This window comes from Sarcophilus harrisii, chromosome 4 (assembly GCF_902635505.1).
Source record: "Sarcophilus harrisii chromosome 4, mSarHar1.11, whole genome shotgun sequence".
Lineage (NCBI taxonomy): Eukaryota > Metazoa > Chordata > Mammalia > Dasyuromorphia > Dasyuridae > Sarcophilus > Sarcophilus harrisii.
This window is the reverse complement of record NC_045429.1, coordinates 269,576,038-269,602,117: the sequence shown is the minus strand read 5'-3', so window position 1 is coordinate 269,602,117 and position 26,080 is coordinate 269,576,038. Positions and strand designations below refer to the sequence as shown.

General features: G+C 36.4%; 1 protein-coding gene across 4 annotated transcripts in view; it reads right to left on the bottom strand.

The window, feature by feature from the left end:
* Positions 1-10,395: 10,395 nt before the first annotated feature.
* ZNF318 (zinc finger protein 318) overlaps positions 10,396-26,080 on the bottom strand; it is a 49,289-nt gene continuing 33,604 nt past the window's right edge. The window contains exons 10-14 of one of the 4 annotated variants that reach the window (XR_004233693.1): positions 24,841-24,966; positions 16,305-16,481; positions 16,008-16,129; positions 14,187-14,326; positions 10,396-10,703 (exon numbers count right to left, since the gene is read on the bottom strand). Coding sequence is in view for 1 of the 4 variants with exons in the window: in XM_031964809.1 (XP_031820669.1) it covers positions 16,308-16,481; positions 24,841-24,966 (300 nt within the window). In the remaining 3 variants the exon portion in view is untranslated. Of the gene's footprint in view, positions 10,704-12,354; positions 12,412-14,186; positions 14,327-16,007; positions 16,130-16,304; positions 16,482-24,840; positions 24,967-26,080 lie in introns of all 4 variants that reach the window. The other 3 variants (XR_004233692.1, XR_004233691.1, XM_031964809.1) reach the window with 3 other exon arrangements.

Genomic DNA, 26,080 nt, shown 5'->3' with positions numbered 1-26,080 from the left:
AAAAAAAAGTTGGTTCAGGAAAACCAACCATATTGGTAAACTTTATAATATATACCCTATTTCATGCCCATAGTTCCCCACCCCTAAAAAGAAGAGAATTTCTTTTTTTTTTAATTTAATAGCCTTTTATTTACAGGTTATATACATGGGTAACTTTACAGCATTAACAATTGCCAAACCTCTTGTTCCAATTTTTCACCTCTACACCCCCCTCCCCAGATGGCAGGATGACCAGTAGATGTTAAATACATTAAAATATAAATTAGATACACAATAAGTAACATGACCAAAACGTTATTTTGCTGTACAAAAAGAATCAGACTCTGAAATATTGTACAATTAGCTTGTGAAGGAAATCAAAAATGCAGGTGGGCATAAATATAGGATTAGGAGATTCAATGTAATGGTTTTAGTCATCTCCCAGAGTTCTTTCGCTGGGTGTAGCTAGTTCAGTTCATTACTACTCACATTGGAAATGATTTGGTTGATCTTGTTGCTGAGGATGGCTGATCCATCAGAACTGGTCATCATATAGTATTGTTGTGAAGTATATAATGATCTCCTGGTCCTGCTCATTTCCTCAGCATCAGTTGTTGAATCTCTCAGGCCTTTCTGAAATCATCCTGTTGGTCATTTCTTACAAAACAATAATATTCCATAATATTCATATACACAATTTATTCACCATTCTCCAACTGATGGACATCCATTCAGTTTCAGTTTCTAGCCTTACAAAAGGGCTGCCACAAACATTCGTGCACATACAGGTCCCTTTCCCTTCTTTATAATCTCTTGGGATATAAGCCCAGTAGTAACACTGCTGGATCAAAGGGCATGCACAGTTTGATAACTTTTGAGCATAATTCCAAACTACTCTCCAAAATGGTTGGATTTGTTCACAACTCCACCAACAATGCATCAATGTCCCAGTTTTCCCACATTCCTTCCAGCAATCATCATTATTTTTTCCTGTCTTAATTCAGAGAAATGCAAATTAAGACAACTCTAAGATACCACTACACACCTGTCAGATTGGCTAAGATGACAGGAAAAAATAATGATGATTGTTGGAAGATAATGGAAAACTGGAGATAATTCATTGTGGTGGAATTATGAACGAATCCAACCATTTGGAGAGTAGATTGGAACTATCTCAAAAAGTTATCAAACTGTGCATACTGATCCAGCATGTACGATATCCCAAAAGAGTATAAAGAAGGAAAGGTCCTGTATGACGAATGTTAATCAGCTACAGTGCTAAAAGCTGGAAACTGAATGGATCCATCTGAAATGAAGGGTTGTGGTATATGAAAATTATGGAATATTGCTTTCTGTAAGAAATGACCAACTGCAGAACTGACTACAGAATGATCTGGTGGCAAGACAGGAGCATTCTTCGGCAACAATACTAGATGATGACCGGTTCTGATGGATCGGCTCATCCTCAGCACTGATCACAAATCATTCTAATGGAGCAGTAATGCTGAACTAGCTATACCAGAAAGAACTCTGAGATGACTAAAACCATACGATGAATTCCCAATCCTATTTACGCACCTGCATCTTGTTTCTTCAGCAATGTAATACAATTCAGGTCTGATTCTTTGTACAGCAAATTGTTTTGGTCATGTGTACTATGTGTTCAAGTTATATGTTTTATTTACACTGAGTCATCCTGCCATTAGGGAGGGAAAGGTGAAAGGAACAAGAGGTTTAACGATGTAATGCTGTGAATGACCATGTATATCCTGTAAATAAAAGGCTATTAAATAAAAAAAAAAATTTGCATTTCTCTGATTAATAATGACTTGGAGCATCTTTTCATATGACTAGAAATAGTTTCAATTTCTTCATCTGAGAATTGTCTGTTCATATCCTTTGACCATTTTTCAATTGGAGAATGGCTTGATTTTTTATAAATTAGAGTTAGAAGAGAATTTCTTTTCTTTAGGATCAAGACTGATCATTATAACAATACTGTGTTTAGTTTTCTTTTTTTGGCATTTTCCCCACTTACATTATTGAGGCCACTGTGTATATTATTTCCTGGTTTTATTTACTATACTTTGAATCAAGGTATATAAATTTTCTCTATGTTCTTCATAGCCAGGTAGTTTTTTCTCTTTTATTGTGAATTTAACAATTCTCTGTATATTGAAATGTACAGAGAAGATTATTATATAAAAATACAGACTTCTGTTACATTCAATTTTTAAGTATATATAATTTAACAAAGTGGTGGTCCAATAATATTTCCTTAAATGTGTGAACCATTTTTTAGCCATTCCCAAACTGGGGCACTATTTTGTTTTCAATTCTTTGTTACTATATAAAGTGAGATTACATAATTTTGGTATAAGTGAGAAATGTCCCATGTTTAACATATATTGGATTACTTGCCACCTAGGGGAAGGAGTAGGAGAAGGGGGTAGGAGGAATTGGAACATAAGGTTTTGCAAGGGCTAATGTTGCAGAATTATCCATGAATATGTTTTGAAAAATAAAAAGCTTCAATAAAGAAAAAAAAAAAAAAAGAAATGTCAAGCTATCATGCTGGGTCTCCTGTCTGGTGTACAGGAGCTCATAGGAAAAGGAGAAATACCAAGTCTCCTGCCTTTCAAGTGAGGGAGAAAATGCCATTCTATCATACCAGATCTCTTTCCTGGTCTCATTCCATAAAGCATCAGTCTCTTGGCTGTGAAACAAAGGGAGAAAATGCCATCCCACTGATTCAGTTCCATTTGATTTTATGCCTCTTGTTAGAAGAGAAGAAAGAATCATTCCACTGGGCCCCAGACTTCTTCTTTCCAAGGAAGAGGAGAAAGAACAATCCATCAAGTCTCTATCCTAGGCTCTTGCCTTGGGAGAAAGGAAGTAACACCCTTCCTTCAATTTTAAAAATCTGTCCCCTGGCTTGAACTGCCCAAGAGTAGACTTCCATCTGAGACCACAGCTCATTTTCACCTTGCCCAAACCCTTATTCTTTTCCCCTTCCACCCAACCCCCTCAATATCCCACTGTAAAGCTCCTTCTGTGCATTTTGGAATACATGCTCCATAGGCAACGAATTTGCTTTCATATTAAATTGTTTCTTTCCCACTGCTTCTATCTTCTAACTCTCACTTAGACTTGGATCCCTCTTGGTGACATTCTTCCTGGGCTCCTTTTCCAGCACTGACTGCAGTTCTACCTCTGTCTTTCAATCTCCACATCTGTTTTTTGTCGAACACTGTGACCTCCAATTCCTCAATCTCTCAGATCTCTCCCAGGTCATCACTATTGCACTTGCCATCCATCTTTTCTTCTCTTTCCCATCTTTTCCCCTTGGTTGACCAATTCAATTCTACACTGTTTCCGTGAATCACATGTTCCTTTAAAATATTGTTAGCTTGCTCTGCAAAGCCTTGGCCTTGGATTACTCCCACTATCTGCTGCTTTTGCTCTTACATACAATGAAGCTGAAGCTGGAGAAAATCATGAAGCCATGCTGATTGGATCCACTCTAAATTTAAGTCACACAGCCTCAACCAGTGCATCTCTGCTGCTAGGCAACCCTTCCACACCTCCCTAATCAACTTCCTATTCCACTCTTCACAGGAACTCTTCCAAGCCCTTTCATTCCTCTTCAAACTTCCTATGGCTCTCCCTCTCTCCCCCGTGTCAGCTGAGATCTTTGTCTTATATGTTACTGAAAAAGTCGAAGCCATTCCCTGTGATCTCCCTCTTCTCCCCTTGTCTTCTTCTCATATCACCCAAATGCCTTTTGTCATTATCTTTTACTTCATTCTTGTCTCACGTGAAGACGTGGTCCTTTTCCTTGTGCAGGTAAATCCTTCTACAAGAACAAATGATCCCATTCCATCTCATCTTCTCTAGATTGTTGCTTCTATCATTCCGGCTTTCTCACTTATCTACAATTTCTCCCTGTCTTTCCCACTGACTACAAAAATGCCCATATGTTCCATCTTCAGAAATCTTCTCTTGATCCATTTGTTGCTGCTGACTATGGTTCCATATGCCCCTGGATCACTGCCTCATCATGTTGGAGGAGCTTGCATAGCTCAATGCATAGCTCCATCATTTGATGAGCAGGGTCACCCAAGACACATAGGTCATAGTGGAGAGTTCTGTCAAAAGGTGATCCATCAGAAAAGGAAATGGGAAATCACTCCAGTATCTTTTTCAATAAAACCCCACGGATAGTGCTAAAATGACAAGAGAGAGAACATCAGATGATATCTCAGGTTGGATGTATCCAGTAACTACTGCGGAAGAATGGAGGACAACTACAAGTAGTTCTAGTACTAATGAAACATCTGGGTCAAAGACAAAAGGAAGCTCAGCTGCAGATACATCTGGAGACAAAAGGCAAGTTTGATGCTGTAAAGATCAAATTGCACAGGGATTTGAATTATAAGATCTACAAAACATAGTAAACCGGATGTGGTCAAACAGCAAACAGAAAGATTAAACATCAATATTTTGGGTGTTGGTGAACTTAAATAGATGATAATTTTGGTGAATTTGGTGAAAATGGTGAATTTAATTCAAATGATACTACATATATCACTGTGGCAAAAATCCTTTTAGAAGAAATGGAATAGCCCACATGGTCAACAAAAGGGTGAGAAATCAGTACTGGGTATAATCTCAAAAATGACAGAATGATATCCGTTCAAATCCAAGACAAATCATTCAACATCACAATCATATAAGTCTCTGCTCCAACCACTAAAGCTAAAGAGGCCAAAGTTGATCATTTCTACCACATACAATATAGACAATGCATACCTAGAAATAAGACACTCCAAAAAGTCATATTCATCATAGAGGATTAGAATGCTAAAGGAGGAAATCAAAGTATAATTGGAATAACAGGCAAGTTTGGCCTTGGAATACAAAATGAAACAGTGCAGAAACTAATAGAGTTTTGTCAACATAACTTGTTATTCATAACAAATGCTCTTTTTTCAACAACCTAAAAACTAACACTACACATGGACATCACCAGATGATCAAAAAAAAAAGTCAGATTGATTATATACTTAGCAGCCAAAGATGGAAAAGTTGTCAGTTAAAATAAAATCTAGAGCTGACTTTGGATCAATGATCATGAACTTCTCATTGCAAAATTCAGATTTTAAAAAAATTCAGATTTAAATTGAAGAAAGTAGGGAAAATGATGAGACCACATAGATATGACCTAAATAACATGAATATGAATTGGAGATTATAAATAGATTTTAAATGTAGTATTCAACATTTACCTTTTGAGGTATAAAACATAAATAATTTGTCCTTATTGAATTCCTTGAAATTTTTTGAGTTGAAAATCTTGAGTTGGCTCTTATATATTAAATTTTCTATTGTGTTCAGGCTTATTTGAAACAAAATGCTGAAAATCTGACAATTCACTAAATGTCCATTTTTTTATTCAATATTATACTTAATTTTATTGGATATAATATTTTTGGCCTCGACTCTAATGCTTTTGATTGTCAATATATATTATTCTAGGACCTGCAATCTTTTATTGTAGTTACCTTTAAATCCTGTGCAATTCTTATTGTAGCTCCAGCATATTTGAATTGGTTTTGTTGTTATTGGTGCTTATAAAATTTTCTTTGACCTGAGGGTTTCAAAATTTAGCAATGATGGTGTAAGAGGTGACTGGTAAGTTTTTTCTATTTCTACTTTTCCATCTTATTCTATCGCTTCAGGACAATTTTTTTAAAATATTTTTTGCATTATTGTGTTAAGGTTGGTTTTTTTGTTGTTCTTGTTATAGCTTTCAGAGGAAGTCCGATTATTCTTGTTTTCTTCTTGATCTGTTCTCCAGAGCTGTTGTTTTTCTTATAAAATGTTTTATATTCTCTCCTATTTGTTCATTCTTCCTATTGTGTTTTGTTATTTCTTGGTCTCTTATAGCTTCTCTAGCTTCCCCTTGCCCAGTTCTAATACTCAGAGTCATTTTCTGCTTTAAGACTTTGGATCTCCTATTTTAGTCTTATCTGTTTTTCATAGGTCTATAATTCATCCTGAGGTGTAATTTTGGGGGTTTTTTTGAGGGAAATCTGGAGAACTTGGAATTTTCTGACCTATCCCACCATCTTCCCAGAATCCTCCAATGAATGGATTTTAAAGCATTAGATCAGGTAGACAGAATGCTTTTTCACAACACTGTACAAGAGGCAGCAACAAAAAACATTCCAAAGAAAAAGAAGAGCAAGAACATAAAATGGCTGTCTGATGAAAATTTACATATAACTGAGAAAAGAAGGAAAATAAAAGAGAAAGATATGCCCAACTGAATGCAGAATTCCAGAAAATGGAGAGATAAGAAATCTGAAATGAACAATGCAAAAAAAGAAGAAAATAATAAAATGGGAAAGGCTAAGAGATCCCAAGAAAATTAGAGCTACCAAGGGAAAATTTCATGCAAAAATAGGCATGATAAAAGACAAAAATGGAAAGGATTTAACAGAAGCAAAAGAAATTAAAAAGAGGTAGCAAAAACATACAGAACTATAGAGGAAAGCTCTTAACATCATCAATAATCTCCATGTGGTGGTTGTCATGAATCAGACATCCTGGAGAATGAAGTCAACTGGGCCTTAAGAAGCATTGCTAATAATAAAGCTAGTAGAGGTGCCCATGAACTCTATTCTCAGACTATTTGAAAAAAAAAAAAAGTCTTTCGGTGCCATTTGCTTCTGTAAGTTTACATCACTGCTCTTGATGGGGATGGGATCTTTGACCCAAAAGTTTGGTTGGTCAGTTAACAAGCATTTTTTAAGCATTACACACCAAATCAGGCACTCTGCTAAATAAAGCTTGAGGGTTCAAAAAGGGGGAGGGGGGAGAACCTGTTCACAAATAGTTCACATTTTAATGGGAGAGAAGACATGCTATAAGATTTGAGTGTGCTCTGGGTTTACTCTCCCAGAGCAAAGTTGAGCTGTCCCTCTCTAAGGCCATTAGCTAGAGGCCCCACTGGTTGTATTCCATCCACAGTTAAGTGCCAGCAAGACCCAATTCCATGTAACTACTTAAAATCCATAAGCTTTTACAGAGCAATATTTACTTTGAAGAAAGCAGCTTCCCTACTCACTTTTCCGTGCTTAAATAACATCAGAGGCAATCTGGGTATAGGTCAGACCCCATTATAGATATATGCAATGTAAATGGAAGAAGGGCCACGGTGGTGAAGTGATCAGACCGGCACTTTAGGAAAATCATTCTGAGAGCTGAGGATGGATTAAAGTGGAGAGACCTGGGATAGGGTTTTATCACAATAGTCCAGAGGAATGGTGTGAAAGGTGGTGGCCATTCCAGTAGGGAGGAGACATCTACAAGAGATGCAGAAGAAAGAATAACAAGATTTGACAACAGATTAGATATGTTGGTTGAGAGTAATTAGCTGAAGATGGCACAATGTTTATAAAAGCCTAAATAAATGAAAGAGTGGTGAGATTTTTTTTAAAACAATAATGGGAAAGTTGGGGGAAAAGAGAATAAATTTTGTTTCAAACATGTTTGAGATGCCTATAGAACATTATCCAATTCAAGATGTCCAAAAGGAAATAAGTTGGTAATACAGACCTGGAGCTCAGAAGAGCATAAATCTTTAGTGGCTCCCTATTGCTTACCCTGGCACACCCTTGTCATATGTGTACTTTACTCCAGCCTAACTGGACAACTCTGCCTCCTGAACTCCTAAGCCTCCATATGTCTTTGTTCAGACTTTTTCTCATCTCTAAAATTCTCTCTCCTTCCTCCTCTTTGCCTTTTGAATTCCTAAATATCCTGTAAGAGCTTTTCCGTGAAACCTTTCCTGGTCCCCCAATCAATAAAACCTTTTCAAGTGAGACCATTAACACTTTTTTGTGTAACTCTCTGATGCATTTAGATTTAATTATTAGTATTAGTATTAGTTTGTGTCTGTATACTTTATCTAATGGTATCTTCTCCTCCTACTATGGGAGAGTCGTTTGGTTTGGAGTCGAAGTAAAAGCACTCACAAAGGATTCTTTTTAATTCAAAGCTTTATTTTGTCAAAATGGGCATGTCAAATAGCATGGGTAGAACTCATGGCAACTAAGTCAAAGAGAAGAAAGCTTATATATCATAAATTTGGCTCATGTTAGGAAAATTAAAGCTGTTAAACACAGAATCTTTTTCTGACAGTATCTTAACCAATAGTTAGCCAAAACAGCAACTTGTTTGTTTGTCTGGGTTGAAGGAATAGTTTATGGGGCAAGTATTCCTTCTGTGGGTCCAACAAGTCTAAACATACTTATGCTAGTGATTTTATTTTTTTTCTTTTTGAGGCAATTGGGGTTAAGTGATTTGCCTAAGGTCACACAGCTAGAAAGTGTTGAGTCTCCTCAGGCCCTCCTGACTCCAGGTCTATCCACTGCACCATCTAGCTGTTAGTAATTTTAGAAAATGTTTATGTTGCTAATTTTTCAGAAACTAGTCTAGGGTCCTGTATTAGGGTCTAGCTTGTCCCCTACGCTCCTGTACTATAATATGCTACAAGAAGGTAGGAATAGTGTCTTAGGATAGGCTCATAAGAGGGTCTTTTTTGGAAGTGAAAGCAACTATAGAGATCATCTAGTCCAGAAGCTAACTTTTTTTTTTTTGGTCACATCACTTTGGAAGTCTAGTGAAATCTATGAATTCCTTCTAAAAAGAAATGTTTTTAAGTATGTAAAATAGGATACATAGAATTATAAAGGAAAACAAATTTGTTTAAATATAGTTTTAAAAAAATTTAAACAAGTTCATGGACCTCATTTAGTCCAACGTCTTCATTTTAGAGCTGGGAAGTAAAGTGACATCCAGAGGCTATTTTAGAAGCAGAGATGCTAAATCCCAATAGTACACAGTAGGAACAGAAGTGGGATTGGAACCAAGTTTTTCTTTCTCCAAATCAAAAACTATTTCATTACACCATGGCTGCTTTGTGCTTCTATCAACACCTAATACAGAATTCTATATAAAACAGGTGCTTAATAAATGTGTGTAAATATAAGGAAGGTATTTAATAAATGCATGTGTTGATTAGTATTACCCATAAACATTGCCCCCGTAGGATTCTAGGGGAACATCAATTCTAAGGCCAGCTGCTTGAAATAATTATCTCCTCCCATGTTAATAATTATTAAAGTTGAGGTGACCTAAGCTTTTTTCTCTGTCCTATTTCTTTATCCAAAGCCCAGTTTCTCAAAGACAGGGCTGATTCTCTTCATTCTGGATATTACTATTCCATACAACTAGATCAGACAGAATTCCCCGCTCATTATGTTCCTCTCAAATTAATCTGGGTGCTCTTTGTAGTGGCTAGAAACTGGAAACTGAGTGGATGTCCATCAGTTGGAGAATGGCTGAATAAATTGTGGTATATGAATATTATGGAATATTACTGTTCTGTAAGAAATGACCAACAGGATGATTTCAGAAAGGCCTGGAGAGACTTACACGAACTGATGCTAAGTGAAGTGAGCAGGACCAGGAGATCATTATATACTTCAACAACAATACTATATGATGACCAGTTCTGATGGACTTGGCCATCCTCAGCAAGGAGATCAACCAAATCATTTCCAATGGAGCAGTAATGAACTGAACCAGCTATGCCCAGAGAAGGAACTCTGGGAGATGACTAAAAACCATTACATAGAATTCCCAATCCCTATATTCATGCCCACCTGCATTTTTGATTTCCTTCACAAGCTAATTGTACAATATTTCAGAGTCTGATTCTTTTTGTACAGCAAAATAACGGTTTGGTCATGTATATTTATTGTTATCTAATTTATATTTTAATATATTTAACATCTACTGGTCATCCTGCCATCTGGGGGAGGGGGGGGGGGTAAGAGGTGAAAAATTGGAACAAGAGGTTTGGCAATTGTTAATGCTGTAAAGTTACCCATGCATATAACCTGTAAATAAAAGGCTATTAAATTAAAAAAAAATTAATCTGGGTGGAGATGGCTCCTCTGTCTAGTTTGCCCAAGGCTGGGGGTGGTCTGAGTGAACAGATAGTCTCTTTGTCCAAGAGTGACATGATGTCATTCTCCTAGCCCCTCATTGGAGTGAGCCTACTTCTCTTTGTACAGTACACTTTCCATTCATCGTTAACCAATTGCCACCCTCAGAAACACCCAGTTTTCCAAGGGCATATAAGTTATGAGCCTGCTACCGTCTTTGGTCCAAGAGAGAGGCTACCAAATGATCATTCCTTTTGTTAATTAAATGCTGTCTTACTAATAAAATGGGCAATTACCCAGAAACTATGTCTCTTGAACTTTTTAAATATCACATGCTTAAGCCCCAATACCAGTTTTTCTCCCTTCATTGTTAGTAACTAGCACCCCAGTTTCATGTAATCAATGAACATAAATTGGCTTTTTTCAAAGGATATTTATTTAGAAGACCTGGGTAAAAACAGAAATACAAACATTTCCCCCTAATACCTCAAGTGCATACCCTCCCCTGTACTATATCATTCTCCGGAGATAATAGACAGTTATCTACATAGTAATGGTCCCCCAAGCTCCTGTCCAAATGTGCCCTCACTATTGGGAGAGATCTTCATGGCAGTCACCACTGGGCTAGGTTAGGTCCCGAAGCTTTTTTCTTAATCCTCAGGGTACAGGCTCTCCTCCAGGACTCCCAGACTTTTGTTCTTCTACCTAAAACAAAATAACAAAGCTGAGACAAAAAACTGAGGCTATATATAGCAAGAGGCTGCTTGGGGGTGAGAGGACTCAGATCACTGTCTCTCAGCAGGCATTGTCAGGCAAGAAGAAATGGCAAGAAAACAAAAAAGTCAAAATAAGAAAAGTAGCTTTGTACGGGGTGCGGGGGAGTTAGTGCCTTTTCAATGCACTCCTCAGACAGGGCTCCTATTCACAACTAGTTAGCAGCCTGGGCAGTTACAAAATGCTTATGCAGGCTGCTCCCAGACACTCATTACATGCCATCATAACACTGAGTGCGCCAAAGGTACTCACTCTTTGCAAGGACCGAGTGCAGTGGTCATTCTCCAGGACCCAGAGATTATTACCGAGGCAAAATTGTATCCCCAATCCTTCTTTTTTGATTCTCTTAGCATCATCTCCCTACCCCCCTCCCCAACCCAAGATTTCGGTTTCTCCAAGATTTTTAACTCTCTCTTCCCTGAGCCAAACAGGAAAAGATGTGATATCACCATTTGCACCAATTGAAACATTCATATTTGTAACATTTTAAATATTTTAGAGCCACAGAACTCACAATGTCAGAACTGGAACAGATCTGGTTCAAACCCTTGTTTTATATTTCATTGTGGAGTCAAAATCTTTGTAAACTGTTAAAGGAATTTAAATCATCAAGAAAAAAAAAATTCAGGCAAGGAAACCTTGTTCCTGAACTTATAATAAGCTGAAGCTGGACCCAATGGCAAATCTAATTAGTTATTTTAAAGTACCTCACAGAATTAAAAGAAAGAGAAGTTTTTCTGTAAGGATAGATCCATGTTGTAGCTGTTGGAAGTCTATTTTCTAAGAACTGCAGATTATAGGGGTAAAACACCTGCATTGACATGAAGATGAGAAACACTTGAGCAATTACTATTCCAGAATCCAACAGTTTGTAACACCTTAGAACTAGGATTTCTGGGAGTGTTTTTGGTGAGAATTTCTGAAAAAGTGAACTCCAGTCATAACTCAAAGTTTGGAATTCAGAATTTAATCTCTTCTCCCTTGTTTCTCCTTCCCACAACTTCCATCATCATCATAGGGGATTGTGAGCTAGCTTCTATTCTCACTGTACCTTATTCCCTTCTCTTGAATGTGTTGTATGAATTATCTAATACCCTAACTCCATCATAACCTTGCCATGGTATCCTTCTCCCCCCCCCACCTACACAAAGGCAAGTCAAGGTGTCTTGATTCAGTTTCTACTGCCTTGAACCTTTCAGCACCCAGAACTATCCAGATCACTAGATTTCCAGATCACCATCTGGTTTATTATTTAAGAACCCCTTAGGTATGATACAGTGGATAGAGTACCTGGCTTGAAATCAGGAAGATCTGAATTCAAATCTGGCCTCAGACACTTAATTGTGTAATCCTGGGCAAGTCACTTAATCTTATTTGCCTTAGTTTCTTCATCTATAAAATGAGTTAGAGAAGCAAATGATAACCTTCTCTAGTATCTTTGCAAAGAAAACCCCCCAAAAGAGGTTGGACATGACTGAAAATGACTAAACGACAAAGACAGATTGATTCGTTCTTCTTCCCATCCTGAGAGTCCTTAAATTACAGAAGGTCAGGCCAAGATGAATTATGGCATTTAATATACCTTAAACAAAGTTAGTAAATTTCATTCTTCAGGTCCATCGAAGACTTTGAGCCTCCACTATGACACAAGAGATTAAAAATCATAAAATAAATATCTATGGGCTATGGAGGACACAATGCACTTTTAAAATTTGCATTTATTATAAAGTAATATTTTTAGAGTGTTCACTGTTGTGCATTCCTGCCCCAAACAAATGTATTATATCACACACAGATGCCTATCTTGCCATCAAGAGATGGCTCTGGGAATAGGTTATAGGAATGGCCTAGTAAAAGATGGGAGCTCATAAGCCATGTACCATGAACCTTTACTTAGGAGAACATTAAGTCAAAGGGATTACTTCAGCTCTTAAAATTAAGATTTGGGACCTTTGTTATTTAACATATGTGATCATTTCACTATATAATTAAGTTATATATATAATAACCATTCATCTACTCAAAGAACCCACTGTATCAGCCCATGTAGCATCTTTCCTTTTGGCCATTTAGTTACTCCCCTAACCCCAACTTCTACTCCTCACTTTGCATGGGCTGCCCCATGTAACTGAAGTCCAAGTTTAGGGGTATGTTTTTCTACCAATCAAGTCCCTCAGCTCCAGCTCCACTTATCCCCAACTTACCAGTCACTCCTTTAAATCTTTCACTGTTTCTATGAAACATCTTTACAAAGAGCATTACAATTATCCTCCCATATCATGACTTTCCCCTTCATGGATTCAATAGCTCACAGATTGGCTTAAGAAATTAAATAGGAATTTTGGGTAAGTTTTGTGGAAGCCACAGATAATATGTGAAGACCAACAGATGATAGGTGTACTTATCTAAGCTTCTGTTTTTTAGTGCTGGAACAAAGTCTGTTGAGTTTTTGCACCCAGAGACAGTAGCATCTAGCTATTAGTTATTCTTAAGGTCATAGGGGAAATAAGGGCTGGTTTAACATCAATCATTATTACTCTTCACCCTCAGTATCATTTATTTTTCCTCCTCTTTCAATCTCTGCCCAACATCACCAGCACAACATTCTTTGCTTTTGTTCCTCTGTTGGCTACATATCTGTTACATATGTACAAGTAATGATGCAGAAAAGAAAGTGATATAAGGAAACCTGATATGGACACCTATTATAGATGCCAAAACAAAATAAAAAATGTTCAACGGATTAATACTGTGAAAAGGGACAAAAAGAAAAAGAAAAGAAATTATTATTCCTTCAGTAGACTTAGCTATGGATCAATTATGTTGTTATTTCTCTTTCCTTCTTCTTCTTCTTCTTCTACTTCTTTTTTTTTTTTTTATTTGTTTTGCTTAGGCAGTTGGGGTTGAGTGACTTGCCCAGGGTCACACAGCTAGGAAGTGTTAAGTGTCTGAGACCAGATTTGAATTCAGGTCCACCTGACTTTAGGGCCGGCACTCTATCCACTGCTCCACCTAGCTGCCCCTATCCTTCCTTCTCGAAGACAACCTTGATATTGGGCAATGCCATGACATGCAAGTGAATTAGATTTAAGTGAATGAGGGATGTGCAAAGTCATCAGCTTCATTTTCTCCCCTAGAGCCATTTGTGTCCAGTAACAAGATATAGATTAGGATGACTGGAGATAGTCCTGGATGCAGTAGGAGGCCTTGGTTTTTTTAATCTAAGGTAACAGATCTTAGTTTGACTGGAGCAACTGTCCATTCAGAGATTAAAACAAGGTAAGAAAAAAAAGAGTCAAAGAAAGCCTTTTTTACCTAGTCAAAAAGAAAAGTAAGAAAAAAAAAAAGAAAAAATCAGTATGGGTGGGGAAGACCCTCAGGGTTTCTAGCTAAACAGAAATATTTGTTACTTACATTCCCTCTCATCAATCAGTACCCAAATGATGATCAAACTGTTGGACTACATGTCTTCTGAGGGCTCTTTCAACTTGGAATTTCTGTGATTTGGAGTAATAATAAACTGGGCTTCTAAAGATGAATAGGATTTCAAATCTCTAAAATGCACAGAGAAAACATTTTAGCTAGGCAACAGTGTTAATAAAAGCATAGAGGCTGGAAAACACAAAATATGTTTGAAGAAAGGGACTGTTTTACCTGAACAAAGATACATGGCAGAAAGTAGTATGGAAATAAATGTGGGAGTCCTTGAATGCTAGATTAAGGAGTTAGAAATTTATTCAACAGGCATTAAAGGAATCCTTGAAAGTTTTTAGGCAGGTGGCTAATATGTTCAGGCCTGTGCATTAGGAAAATTATTCTGACTAGTACAGCATATTCTGGACTGTATAACATCATTTGGAAGAAGAAAAAAAATAGAGGTGAAACCAGACAGGTTGCTGTAGTAGTTCAAATGAGAAGAAAAGATGCATCATGACATTGTAGAAAGTAAACCAGATTTGGAGGCAGACAACTTGGGTTTCTTTCTTTGTTTCACCACATCCCATGAACAAGTTATTTCAAAAGTCTGAGTCTCAGTTACCTATTAAATTTTTTTCTATAATATGAAAAGGGTGGAATAAAATGTTTCTATAAGATCTCTTTCAATTCTAAAACCCTACGATCCTGAAAAATATGATTTGGTTATAGAATGGTATTTACTGTGACCCATAGGAACTGTTCACCATTGAAGCTTAATGATGAGCAGTACAAAAGCCAAGGTGTGGGAAACTACATGTCAGTTTAACTTTGTTATGAGTTTTCTCAGATTACAACCCTAAACTCCATGCTCAGAAAATGTCCTCAGCCTCCTCAGGCAGGTGTTCATGTGATATGCTTTAGTTCTGAGGGCCATAGTTTAGGAATGAGAAGACAAAGGAGGGCAATCAAGTGATGAAAAGCCTTGAGTTCATGCTCTATTGGGACTAGTTGAAAGAACTAGCAATGTTTAGCCAGGAGAAGGGAAGAAGGGAGCAGAATGGGAAGAAAGTGGGGAGATATTAGCATGCTGAGTATAAGTATCTGAATAGTTAACATATAGAAAAAGGAATTAGATTTATTTTGTTTGGCCTTAGAAAAACAAAACCAAAAGCAATGTGTGGATGGTATAGAGGAGTAAACAAATTTAGTGTCAAGAAAACATTTACAGCTATATCAGAATGGTTTGCCTGTCTCTGAAGTAGTTTTTAAGAATAGGCTTCATGGCCACCTCTTAGGTATATTGTAGTGGATTAGAAACCTTCTGAGGTCCTTTTGAAATCTAAAATTTTGTTTTTCTCCTCAAAACGTTTTTTTAATTGAGCATTTGGTAGGTAATTACTTTTTTTTTTTTACATGTTTACTAAAAACATTAATCTCATTGCCTTAAGGTCACACTTTACATATCAAAAATTTGCTCAATTTGTCCAGGTTTTCAGATATCATTTTGTCCACAAGTGATGGAACTGAAAATATTTTGTATATAGCTTCTCAAACTCTCTGGCTACTGACATATATTGATTGGGAAACCCTAACTAATGATACAGAAAAAGCAGGAGAGGGGGTGGGGGTGATAGGTCTGGATTGAGAAGTAGCTACTAGAAGTTTCATATACTTTATTCATAATGACTCTTGTCAGGAAGGATTAACCTGGTAACATTTGAAAAATATATATTTTAACTGAAATCAATAAAGGCCTGGAATTTTATTCCTGATGTGGGAATTTCCTGTAATAGCAAATCATAACAATCTATAACTTACATTTTTAGTGAGGTGAATTATCCATGGTCATGCAATAGTCAAAAGCAATACATTTCCCTTCCCCCACAGAATAACATGCAATATGGAAATGCTTTCATGTGCTTAGAATTTTCACTATTTTGCTGAGGGGAAAAAAAATGAAGGATAATATAACTTACACAGAGAAACTAAGCTACAAGATATAAATTTAATAAAAGCTAAAGAATTAACTGCAAACAACTTTCTAACCATGTAGGCCTCTCCTCACTACTAAAAATAATAGATTAAAACTATATTCAAATAAATTTTAATTCTTACCTTTTAGTAAAGGTATCCTCCTATTTTTAAAAAAAATTCCTCTGTTGATTTCAAAGCAACAAGGGCCAGAGAGAACCAGACTGCAATTTCTTCCCAAATCCAAAGTTTAGTGTCATCCTTATGCTCCTTGTCCTTAGTCTTTTGAGTAGGCACAGTATTTAGCCTTGTTTCTAATTTCTGTAGAGATGAATGGATGCATAAAGAAAAAAGTTGAAAGACATAATCAATGCTATGACCATCTATGATTGCAGAGAGCTGATAATGAAGTATTCTATCCATCTTCACAGAGAAGTGATAGACCTCAAAACACACTTTTACACAGACACACTTTTTACACCCAGGTAATCTGTTAGCTTAACTGTGTCTATTTGTTATAAGGAATTTGTTTTTATTTCTGTAATGGATGTGAAGGGAAGAGAAGAGGGGGAAGGGATTAAGGAATCTCTTTTCTATAATGCAAAAAAGAGAAAGAAGGATAAAAGAAGCACAGATATAGGTTGGATATTATAGGTTAAATTTATTAAATACTTAAAAAGAAAAACAAACTATACATAATAGAGCTCTGTAGTTTTACATATAACCCATGAATGAAAATACTAATTTTATTTGGTGTTTGGTTCAGAATGAAAATTTTTTAAAAACAGAAATATATGTTGCTGCCAGTGTCCATTTCACTTCTTGCCCTTGGCAGTATAGTCATCAGGAGAACATCAACAAGAGAAAGCACACTAGCAAAAAAAAATACTTCCTTCTTTTGTGAAACTGGCAGTGCCCTGCTTGCCACAACCTACTCCCCTCAAACCCACCCAAATGTATCTTAGTATGGCATTTGAGGACTATCCTATAATTTCTTGTCCTCTCTATGTAGGAATTAGAGTTATGGAATCATGTAATCATAAAATGATAAAGCCAGAAGGGACTTTAAAGATTTTCTGTGGCTATCAGTTGAAGAATGACTGAATGAATTATGGTATATGACTATAATGGAATACTATTATACTATAAAAAAAATTATGAAAGTGAAGGTTTCAGGGGGGGAAATCAAAACATGACAAGATAAAACATGAACCGATATAAAATAAAGTGAAAAGAATCAGATCATGATACACAATACAATAAGAGCAATGTTATAATGATGATAAGACTGTGAAAGATGTGGCTTCTCTAATCAATACAATGATCCAAGACAATTCCAAAGGTCTCAATACACTATCTCCCTCCAGAGAGAGAATAGCTCCTGTAGAACTATGTTTTACATGACTTCATAAATATAATGTGTACTGTATTTTTCTTTTGAAAAGAAAGAAATTTGAAAGAAGGCTTTTGCCTTCTCAATGAGTGGGGGAAGAGGTGAAAGGAATTAGAACTAAAAATAAACATTGTAAATTTTATTTCATTTTTTTGAGGCATTTGGGGTTAAGTGACTTGCCCAAGGTCACATAGTAAGGGTTTTTAAAATTTTGTTTTTTTTCTGGTTATACATGTATATTAACTTTTTAAATATACATTTCTTTATGAATAATGTTGGGAAAGAAAAATCAAAATAAAAAGGAAAAACCATGAGGGAAAAAAAAAAGGGAACATAGTTTGTGTTGGTTTACATTTAATCTTCTTAATTCTCTTTCTGAATATAGATGGCATTTTCTATCCAAAATTTATTGGGATTGCCTTGAACCACTGAGAAGAACCAATCCTTTCACAGTTTATCATCTTGCTGTTATAATAACATAATAATAACATAATAATCCTGATTCTGCTTGTTTTGCGCAGCATCACTTCATGTAAATCTTTTCAGGCCTTTCTAAAATTACTTTCACATACCATAACTTATTTAGCCATTCCCCAATTGATGGGCATCTACTCATTTTCCAAATTGGGGCCACCACAAAAAGAGCTGCTACCAACATTTTTGCACATGTGGGTCCTTTTCCCTCCATTATGATTTCCTTGGGATACAGACTCAGTAGTGACACTGCTGAATCAAAGGGTATGCACAGTTTTATAGCCCTTTGGGCATACTTCCAAATTTCTCTCCAGAATGGTTGGATCACTTCACTACTCTACCAATAATGCATTAATATCTTAGTTTCCCCACATCCTCTCTGGTAGAGGACCAGAACTCTGCAGAAGTATACTTGAAACAAGATGTTAACTCAATGGAATTGATGATATAATGGTTCTCTAGGTCACATATATCTAGTATGATATAATGATATAATCACTCTAGCTTGGCTTATACTCAGTATACTGTAATGATGTAATTGTAATAGGGTATTTAAGGGCTTAGAGAACTGGGGACAAAGTCAGCCTCAGAGAGAGACTGGTTGAGAGTGGCAGATTGTTAGTCTGTTGGAGGAGACTGGGTCAGACTGAGACTGGGTCAGACTATGACAGAGGCAGACTGTGAAGAAGACAATAAAGACTCCAGACTCTATTCCTGACCATCCTTGTGGTGACTATCCTGCTGAGACCAAGGCCTGACTGAAGGACCTCCAGAAAGCTAGCCTGAACATTACACTCTCCAACATTTATCATTCTTTTCCTGTCATCTTAACCAATCTGATAGGTGTGAGGTGGTATATTAGAGTTGTTTTAATTTGCATTTCTCTAATCAATAGTGAATTAGAGCATTTTTTCATATGAGTATAGATGGCTTTAATTTCATCATCTAAAAATTGTTTGTTCGTGGTCTTTGACCATCTGACTTATATTCTTAAAAATTTGATACAGTTCTTTATATATTTTAGAAATGAGTACTTTATACAGCTAGTACTTACTGAAAATATCTGATTTGAACTCAGGTTCTCATGACTCCAGAGCCAGTGCTCTATCCACTATACTATCTAGCTGCCTAGATTGTAATTTTTTTTAATTTAAAGTTTTTCTAAAGTTGTAGAACTATGAAATGCAATAAGATGCAGAAAGAACCTGAGTTTAAGTATTTCTAGCCTAGTGATGTTTTCCTTCTAAAATATTAAATGTAAAATTTTATGTGCATCAAAATATTTATGTACAATTTTATATGGAAATATGCTTAATCTCTTCTATTTTGCCCCCAGATTTCCCTGGTTTTCCTCTTTGGAGAGGAAGGAACATTCTATAACTCTATATTCTTCAGCCTAGCATTTTGGAGAACATGTATCACTTTATAGATGAGGAAATTGACATCTAAAGAAATTAAGTGCTTATTGGTCAGAGAAATGCAAATTAAGACAACTCTGAGGTACTATTACACATCTCTCAGATTGGCTAAGATGACAGGAAAAGATAATGATGTATGTTGGTGAAGTCGTGAACTGATCCAACCATTCTGGAGCTATGGAACTATCCCCAAAGGGTTATCTCTCTCTTTTTTTTTTTTTTTTTTTTGATAGTTTTGGCTATCAAACTCTGCATACCCTTTGATCCAGCAGTGTCTCTACTGGGCTTATGTCCTAAAGAGATCTTAAAAGAGGGAAAGGGACCCATATGTTCAAAAATGTAACAACCTTAAAAGTAGTATACTAAAGTAATATAAAGGTACTGGAAATTAAATGGATGCCCATCAGTTGGAGAATGGCTAAATAAGTTATAGTATGTGAATGCTATGGAATATCATAGTTCTCTAAGAATCAAACAACAGGATGATTTTAGAGAGGCCTGGAGAGACTTACATGAACTGATGCTAAGTGAAGTGAGTAGGACCAAGACGACATTGTACACAGTAACAAGATTATACAACGATCAATTCTGATGGATGTGGCTCTTTTCAACAATGAGATGATTCAGACAATTCCAATGGTCTCGTGATAGAGACAACTACCTGTACTCAGACTGAATGTGGATCAAAACATAGTATTTTCACTTTTTTTTGTTGTTGTTTACTTGCATTTTGTTTTCTTTCTTAATTTTTTTCCTTTTGGATCTGATTTTTCTTGTGTAGCATGATAATAGTGGAAAAATTGTATATGTTTAATATATATTTGATTACTTGTTGTCTAGGGGAGAGTAGGAGAAGAGAGGGAGGGAAAAATTGGAATACAAGGTTTTACAAGAGTGAATGTTGAAATCTATGCATTTTTTTAAAAAATAAAAAGCTTTTAAAAAATAAATAAATAAAATAAAAAAGAAATTAAGTACTTCAGGACAGCAGAGTAAAGTGCTGGATTTGGAATCAGAGGACCTGAGGTCAAATCTAAACAATATTATTTGTTAGTTGAGGAGATTCAAGGCCAAGAAGGAATATAGGGATTCTTATTCTTTAGCATTCTATTCATGATTCTAAAAACTAATATCATAATTTTACATTTTTCAAATGGAAGGAAAATAATAGGTTAAGTCCATGGGGAAAAACATCTTCCCAGATTTTCTGCTTTGATCTGTTTAGGGTCTTTATACCTAAAGCAAGTTAAGCACAGACCTCATGTAGGGGTGTTGGGAAGCACTGCTGATCTGAGCAATGTGACAGGACCTAGAACTACTGGAACAGATAGCCTGGACCTTAGAAAGGTGGGTGATATGTTAGGAAAGAAGGCATGTGACTTGGCAGGCCTGGTCTAGCACCTCTTTCTATTTATCCTCAGGGTCATAATTTAGTAATCTGGGGCCCCACTATTGTGGTATAAGTTAGAGAGCAAAAGTCCTTCTGGAAACTATAATAATTCAGGATCAATAAATTTACAACTGGAATTGACCATCTAGTCACTTTGATTTTTTACAAATATCAAAAAAATATATATTAATACCTGACTTTGCTTTAGAAACAAGTCTGAGAGAAACAATTTTTGTTAATTTAACATTATTCTAAATCCAAGAATTTCTACTTGTTGAAATGGATATAATCCCCATACCACTTCCATGCTCTCTGATAGATTTACTCCAAGATAACTTGAGGCAAAACACGTATAGGAATCTTAAACTAGGAAAATGTTTCAAAGTGAGAAAACACAGATTTAGGTTAGCATCAGAATATTCATTCATTAGTCACTTTAACTTCTGGAAATGCCACTGAAGAGTCAAAAACCACTCATCCCTCTGACCAATCCCCCAGGAGCCCTTCCTTACTCTCCTTCCCACTCCCTCACCCTCTTCACCACCACACCCCATCCTCTGTGTAGCTGGTCTTAAATGTCATGAAATAATCAAAAAGACCTTCAAATCAATATTTTAATCCCTTTCAGAAATGAAGAAATGGAGGATTGCTCTTAGATAAGTCATTATTACTAAATCTTTCTTGGAGAAAGAGAAAAACAAGGATTTTAACTAAACATGAGTAATTTCTCTTTCTAAATTTAATTGCCACTAAATTTCTGGAGTCTTAGCCTTCATTCTTGACACTATACATTTTCCTAAAGGGAAAAGTCTAGAAAGGACTGTAAACTTGAGGAATATTATTTCTCAATATTTTCAATTGAAATAATAAGGAAATCTTCACTCTGTTTCTATACAAATGGAAAACCCGAGGTCCAAAGAGGAGAAAGAACTCACTCTTGTTCATGCTGGTGCTAATTACATAATAGAGACAAACCTCAGACTCAAAATGACTCTGATGTTTCCAATATGTATGATCAGGATTTGTGCATACATCATAGACTCAGAATTTAGATCTAGAACTGAAAGGGATCTTAAAGGTCCTCCAGGCCAACCCTTTCATTTTATGGATGAGGGAACTGAGGGCACTTGATTTGTTCAGGGTCCCATAGATGGATTGAGTGTACCTAACTCCAGAATTCCTTTCATTGCACCACCCTGACTCTTAATATTTGTCATAAGGATCAAATTGAAATCAAACAAACAAACAAAAAAGAAAAAACAAAGAGAAACCACTTTCTATCAAAAGTGTGCTTAGGGAGCAAACCAAATCCTTAAAGATAGGTGGATTGCATATGTTTAACCTATGTTGGATTACTGTCTACGACTGGAGAGAGGTGGGAAGGAAGGGAAAAAAATTTGAAATACAAAGTTTTGCAAGGGTGGATGATGAAAACTATCTTTGTATGTACTTTGAAAAATAAAAAGCTATTATAATTAAAAAAAAAAAAAGGTGGGCATTCAAGGGGCATGTATTTCTTTGCTGGTCAAGCCTGAAACTGGGAACAGCTCTTTTTGATACCCTGTCATTTGGCCTTTATATTTATGGATAGTAAATTCAGGATGAGACTTGGGGCATGGAGATACGAGTAGAATGCGCTATAATGAAAGAGCTATGTAATTACATGATAATCTTTCTCTCATTTTGGAAATAGGAAAGGAAAATGTCAGCAGGTATAGAGAAATGTGGATAGAATATGAAAAGTCTGTCATCAACCAAGAAATTTTCTGATTGTCCAGGATTGTCTACCAGACCAATGGGTAGGCTTATCCAGTGGAGGGGTATGTATGTATGTGAGACAGACAGACAGAAATGGAGAGAGGGAGGGAGAAAGAGACAGAAAAAAGAGAGATGGAGGGAGGGAAGGAGAGAGAGAGAGACAGAGAAAGAGAAAGAGAGGGAGCAAGTGGTTCTGGAATAAAAGTGCCACTGTAGCCTTGAGACATAAGGAATAGATCACAGAAGCATGGTTCCAGACCTAGCAAGGTCACAGAATCCAAATTAGACTTAGAGAATTGTATCTACATAGAAGAGCTGACAGATTTTAAGTAACATCTACTTTAGGCAAGATAATTTTATTTTATATAAACTCAATTAGCTGCAATTGATCTTAATAATTTTCTAAATTATCTTTCATGACTACTTGTGTCTTGGGGCTCCTTTGTGAATAAACCATAGAAAATGCATTCTTGTAAGGATGTTGGCATATGTAAAAAGAATAAGAAGCAATGAATATAAGATTTGGGCGTCAAGACAAATGGCAACAAGAAAGAAAAAAGGATATTGGGATAGCAACTCTTTGAACCTAGAGAATTCAGAATAGTAGGCTCAGGAACTAGGAAGGTGCCTTATAGCTGGGGTTTTAGAGTGAGTGTGATTTAGAGTTGAAAGAAGTTTTTTGCATAGGAAAAAGCAAAAATGCAGAGGACAAAAAAGGCCTGGTTCTATAAGGAGCTGCTGGAAAGTTGATGAATTTCAACAAGGTCTTAGATAGACCTAAGGCTATATGTCCTTTATTGATCTTTTAGAGGAATTCATGACTGAGAGTTTTCTATTTTGGCCCAACAAAAGTTTCTTTGAGGGTAAGAGGAATGGTGGGAATAAGACAGCACAGTAGGCTTTTATAAGACCATAAGAAAATAAATTTAGAGCTGTTAAGGAAACTTAGGGGAGGTCCATCTCCCTCACCTATAGGATGAGGAAACTGAGACCTAATGAGATAAATGGCAGGTCCAAGGTGATACGGGAAGTAAGAGATAGTCAGGATTTGAATCCAGGAGTTCTGATTCCAAATCTGAAATTCCTTTTATTTTATCAAGCTGTCTCTCCTCTGAACATAGGCAATTGTATTAAATCAGGACATAGAAATGTTGGGACTTCTCTGATACTCTTTAGTGACTCATTCTTTCTCCCTTTTCACTGAATTATTTCAAGAACGCATTATCCTCTTAACCAGTCTCATGGCTAATTCTCACTGCTGCAACTACTGTAAGGCATTTGGTCATAGGCTCCAAAAATCATGAAATTCTTGAATACTGGGGGTGGTCAGAGCTTTAAGGTATTTAGTCTAACCCCTTCATTTTTGTAGAAGGGGAGATGGAGGGATGGCTTACATAAATAATTCTAATCTACTTGTCCCATTAGTTCTCATTTCTCATAATTCTCTTTCATATCCTCTACATTCCAGCCAATAGGATTATAAAGTATCCTTGGTACTGAGAATGCTATTTCCATCTCTGGGCATTCAAACAAACTCTTGACTGCCATATCCAGAATACAATTCCTCCTCATCTCTACCTTTCAGAAATTTTATTTTCCTCTGAGGCCTAGGTCATGTGCCATCTCCTTTGCTCCATTCCTTCTCAGATCTCCAGTCCTTAGTGCTCAATTCCCTTCCCCAATTACTTACTCTCCCCAGTAGAAAGTAAATTCCTGCAGGGCAGGGATGACTTCGTTTCCCCCTTGCTTTTCCATTCCCAGAACCTGACCTATCAGAAGCTGCTCCACATACCAGACCCTTAATGAATGTTTGCTGAAGTGTAGGAACTTGCCTGAGGTCACACATCTAGTAAATGACTAAGGCAGAACTAGAATCCTTAAATCTAGATTCCTCCTCTTTCTACTCCACCACATACAGTTTAGGCAGAGACAAAGACCAAGGCTCCCCTAAAATGATCTTTGTTACTATAGGAGATGAATATACTGGGTAAGATGACCTCTCTTTCCTATAGCACCAAAGCTAGACTGGATTTCCCTGTCTCCTACTAGTCTAGGAGGCCTAAGACACGTCTGTATGCTCTCATCTCTGTAACTCTGACACACTCTGAACTTAGTGGGAACAGTATATGTATATAGTCAAAAGAGCCCAGGATTCAGGGTAAAAGAGATTCAGCTAGAATCCTGCATCTACTACTTCTCTGAACTTTGTCTATGATTCTCCAGGTTCTGATCTCTCACATCTCATACCTTTGAACCTTTGGTCCTGAAGTCAACTTCCCCAATAGCAGGGATGAAGAGTACTGTTAAATGGATATCCTGCCTTCTGTTCATGTCTCCCTGAAGTATAATAGTTTGTGGCAACTTGAATTCTACCTGCAGAGAAAAGAAGATGACCAAGTAAGAGTTAATAACGTTGTCATCTCCATCAAGAAGGCCTGCTAAAGACTGAGCAAGGTCTGAACATAGGGGAATGGAGATAAGCAAGTGAAGAATATCAGGTAGTACAGAAGAAAACATAAGCTAACATTTTTTTAAAATCCCATTACCAACATTTTAATCATACTGATGATTTTTTTCTTTTCTTTATATTCTGTACCATCATATTAATCTACTTAAATTATCAGCTTGCTTCCAGATTTCTCTAAACCATCCAAAGCACACATCTAACATTTATATATTGATTTAAGGTTTTTAAAGCGTTTGATTTTCCTGAAAATGCTTTGGGGTAGGTAACAGAGTTATTATAACCCTCATTTTAAAGATAAGGATATTGAGGCTCAGAGACATTGTGACTCAAAAATGGTTACACATCTAGAAAGTATTGGGGCTTAATTTGAACCCAGGTCTTCCTGAACTTCAACACTGTTTTCAATATTCAGCACAGTCTCTCCCTAATGATTATTTGACCTAGGTCTAACCCTCGAGAAGGTAAATTTTCATTTAAAAATGTCCAAGATTATAAAATATGCTATTACATCTAAAAGCTGACTTATGAGCTGACATTAATATTTCAAAGATAAGAAAAATGTCAATATTGTATATTGAACATTTGATTCCAACTATGTCTTTGCAAATATATCTGCCTCAGAACACAGTGTATAAGTTAGAAATCCCCAGGACTATGTACAAAGCAAACTCAATCAAGGTTGGAAAAGCAAGAGAAAGGCTTTCAACCAAGATGCCTGACCAGAAGACAGACCACTTGTTGTCATATGACTACTCCAGCAGAAACTTGAAATTCATATTATACCAAATAATAATCAAACTATACATGCTCTTTGATCCATCAGTGTCTCTACTGGGCCTGTAGCCCAAAGAGATCATAAAAGAGAGAAAAGAACCCATATCTGCAAAAATGTTCGTGGCAGGCCTTTTTGTAATGGCAAGAAACTGGGAACTGAGTGGATGTCTGCCAATAGGGGAATGGCTGAATAAGTTATGGCAAATGAATGCAATGGAATATAAGTTATGTTTGATGATGAGAAAT